At 58.5% G+C, this 2,544-nt stretch overlaps 1 protein-coding gene across 1 annotated transcript; it reads right to left on the bottom strand.

Moving 5' to 3' along the window:
• Positions 1-236: 236 nt before the first annotated feature.
• Positions 237-2,157, bottom strand: LOC125519885 (U-box domain-containing protein 29-like). The gene has a single exon (XM_048684667.1). It carries the CDS (start codon positions 1,839-1,841, stop codon positions 480-482), a length of 1,362 nt encoding a protein of 453 aa, XP_048540624.1. The 5' UTR covers positions 1,842-2,157; the 3' UTR covers positions 237-479.
• Positions 2,158-2,544: the final 387 nt, after the last annotated feature.

The raw sequence follows: 2,544 nt of genomic DNA, 5'->3' as shown, positions 1-2,544 counted from the left end.
TGTCGGTTTATATTTCATGTTTTTTGTCAGACTTTTGAATTTGGCTGTATGCATATTAGTTATGCGGCCGGATGTTACTCATAATGTTTTGTATTTCCTTGATGCTACATTCTGAGATAATAAAATCGCTCTTTATCGAAAAATGTCGACCGCGTGTATGTTGATCAGTCCATTGACTGAAACTAACAAAACCACTGCGAAAGGCATCTAAAATAAGCGCAGTAGCACACCACCAATTCAGAAGAGAACAAGAGGTAGCCATCCACTCCACTACGCGTCCAAATTAGGGTCGCATGTACAGGCAATACTGCGAGTATCTCGACATTTTTCCAAACAAAAATGCTATCTTGCCTACTTTGACTTGGTTTCTTGCGTCTCCACTCTGAATTTCTCCTTGTTATTTCAGTTTGCACAGCGATTTCACCAATGGAAGCAAACACAATTTGCACAGCGGGTTAGCTCGACAAATTTACTTGCTGCTAGTACGGCATGACATGGATGGTGCGGCTGTCGTAGGAGGAGGAGACCATGCCCTTCCTCTCCTGCTCCATCCTCACGGCTCTCAGCAGCTCGCCGGCCATCCTCGACGTCGCCGGCGAGCAGTCCCCTTGCATCACCACCAGCAGCTTCCCCACCGCTTCCGGCGCGGCTGCCAGCGCCTCCCTCATCTTCCGCTCCCCGCCCCCCGCGCAGCACGACAGCCAGAGCAGCGCCACCGCGGCCTCGCGCCCCATTTGCCCCACCCGTATCATCCTGCCCATCACGGCCGCCGCCACCTCCGCCGCGTCCTCGGCGATGGCTGCTTTACCGTCGCTGCAGCGGGCCGCCTCTACTAACAGCATCAGCGCGGACTCCGCCGCGGCCGTGGGCGCTGCCGCCACGGCCAGCGCGAGCGCGGGCACTGCGCCGGCTCGGACCATCGACGCTCGTGCGGGCCGCCCGCGTACCTGCACGGCCGCGGCCATGCACAGGATGGCTGCCGGCGACGCGGCCTCCTTGAGGATCCTCACCAGATCGGGGAACAGCTCCGACCTGTCGGCGATTGCGGTCTTGACGTCGGCGTCCGGCACGGGCGACGTCAGGATCGCCTCGAGAACCACGACGCCGGTCGGACCTGCTGCGAGCAGCGTCGCCACGACGCGCCCCAGATCGCCGGCCACGAGCGCGGTGATGAGGGCTTTCTTGGCATCTTCGCTGACTCCGCCCGCGGACAAGACGGCAGCCATGGCCTCCACGGCCATCTTGACCCGCCCACGCTTCTCGGTGCCGTCCCGGGTCAGGTAGGGCACCATCTCCGGCGCCACAGTGGCCAGGATCCTCACCGCGTCGACGCGCGCGTCGGTGCCGGCGCCCCCCTTGGCGAAGGAGAGGAGCGCCGGCACGGTGGAATCAAGATCAGCGGCGACGGCGGACGCGACGGAGGCCTGCTTCCCTTTCTCCGGCGCGATCTTGGCGGCCAGCGAGCGCACGGCCTTCTCCGCGGCGGCGGGCTCACCGTGCGAGGCGGCGAGCTGCGAGAGCGCCTCCTCGGGCGAGGGCGAGGGGGGCAGCGTGGCGGCGTGCAGGTGGATGAGGCGGCGAAGGAGCAGGTTGGGCACCAGGTCGGTGGACGCGAGCGGCAGCCGCGTGGCCGGGCAGGTGCGGTGGCCGGAGTCGAGCCAGCGCTGTATGGACGCCCGGTCGTAGGTGGCGCCGGTGGGGAGGCTCACCGGCGAGCGCATCACCTCGAGCGAGATCGGGCACTTGAACGCGGCGGGCGTGGTCGGGGAGGCGGCCATCACGAGGGGCTCCGGCGGCCGGATCCGCCGCCTGGCCTGCTGTCCGGCGACGAGCGCGTCCATGGCGATTGGCGGGGATTGCTGAGCTGAGCTGCTGGGGACGGACAGTGGGGGGAGGAAGTGCGGGCGGCCGAGGCCTTAAGAACGAGTGGGGGGTGATGTCAGCGGGTCAACGGTCAAAGTCAAGTGGGTGGGGATGGTGGTGTTGACGTTTTCGCTCTCGATAAGGACGGCCATTGCCCATTGGTAGAGCAGCCCCGTGCCATCGCCAATGGAACCAGCGGAGCGTGGAGGATGGATGGGGACGAAGATGCCAATATAATTCAGACTTTTTTGCGGGGCCTGCTTCGGGCTTTGTTCGTTTAAAATGTGAGAACATTGAGACTTTGTTTCGTTTGAATGATAGCCATGCTCCTTCATCCAATTTCTTTTGTGCTAGAAATCAGCAGAAAATTTGGCCTTTTTTTCACCAGCTACAGTAAACACGTGACAGTCAAATATTATGATTTCAACAAAACAGAGAACTTTTGCAAAAATTACTCTAGAAATGTACAATTAATTTTTTTTCCCGTCATATCGTTGATGAGAGCTGAACTGCAAATTGTATCTTAACTTCTGCATTCATGCCTCAAGTTGTCGTCAAAAAAATAGTTGCCGTCAGAATATAGCTATTGCAATATATTTGTCACTTTAATATAAATCATACTGCACTTCAGCAAATTTATCATAAAGTTATTTGCTATAGATGGCAACAGAGTTGATCTCC

This window comes from Triticum urartu, chromosome 1 (assembly GCF_003073215.2).
Source record: "Triticum urartu cultivar G1812 chromosome 1, Tu2.1, whole genome shotgun sequence".
In the NCBI taxonomy this organism is placed as follows: Eukaryota; Viridiplantae; Streptophyta; class Magnoliopsida; order Poales; family Poaceae; genus Triticum; species Triticum urartu.
This window is presented reverse-complemented; position numbering and strand designations above follow the sequence as displayed.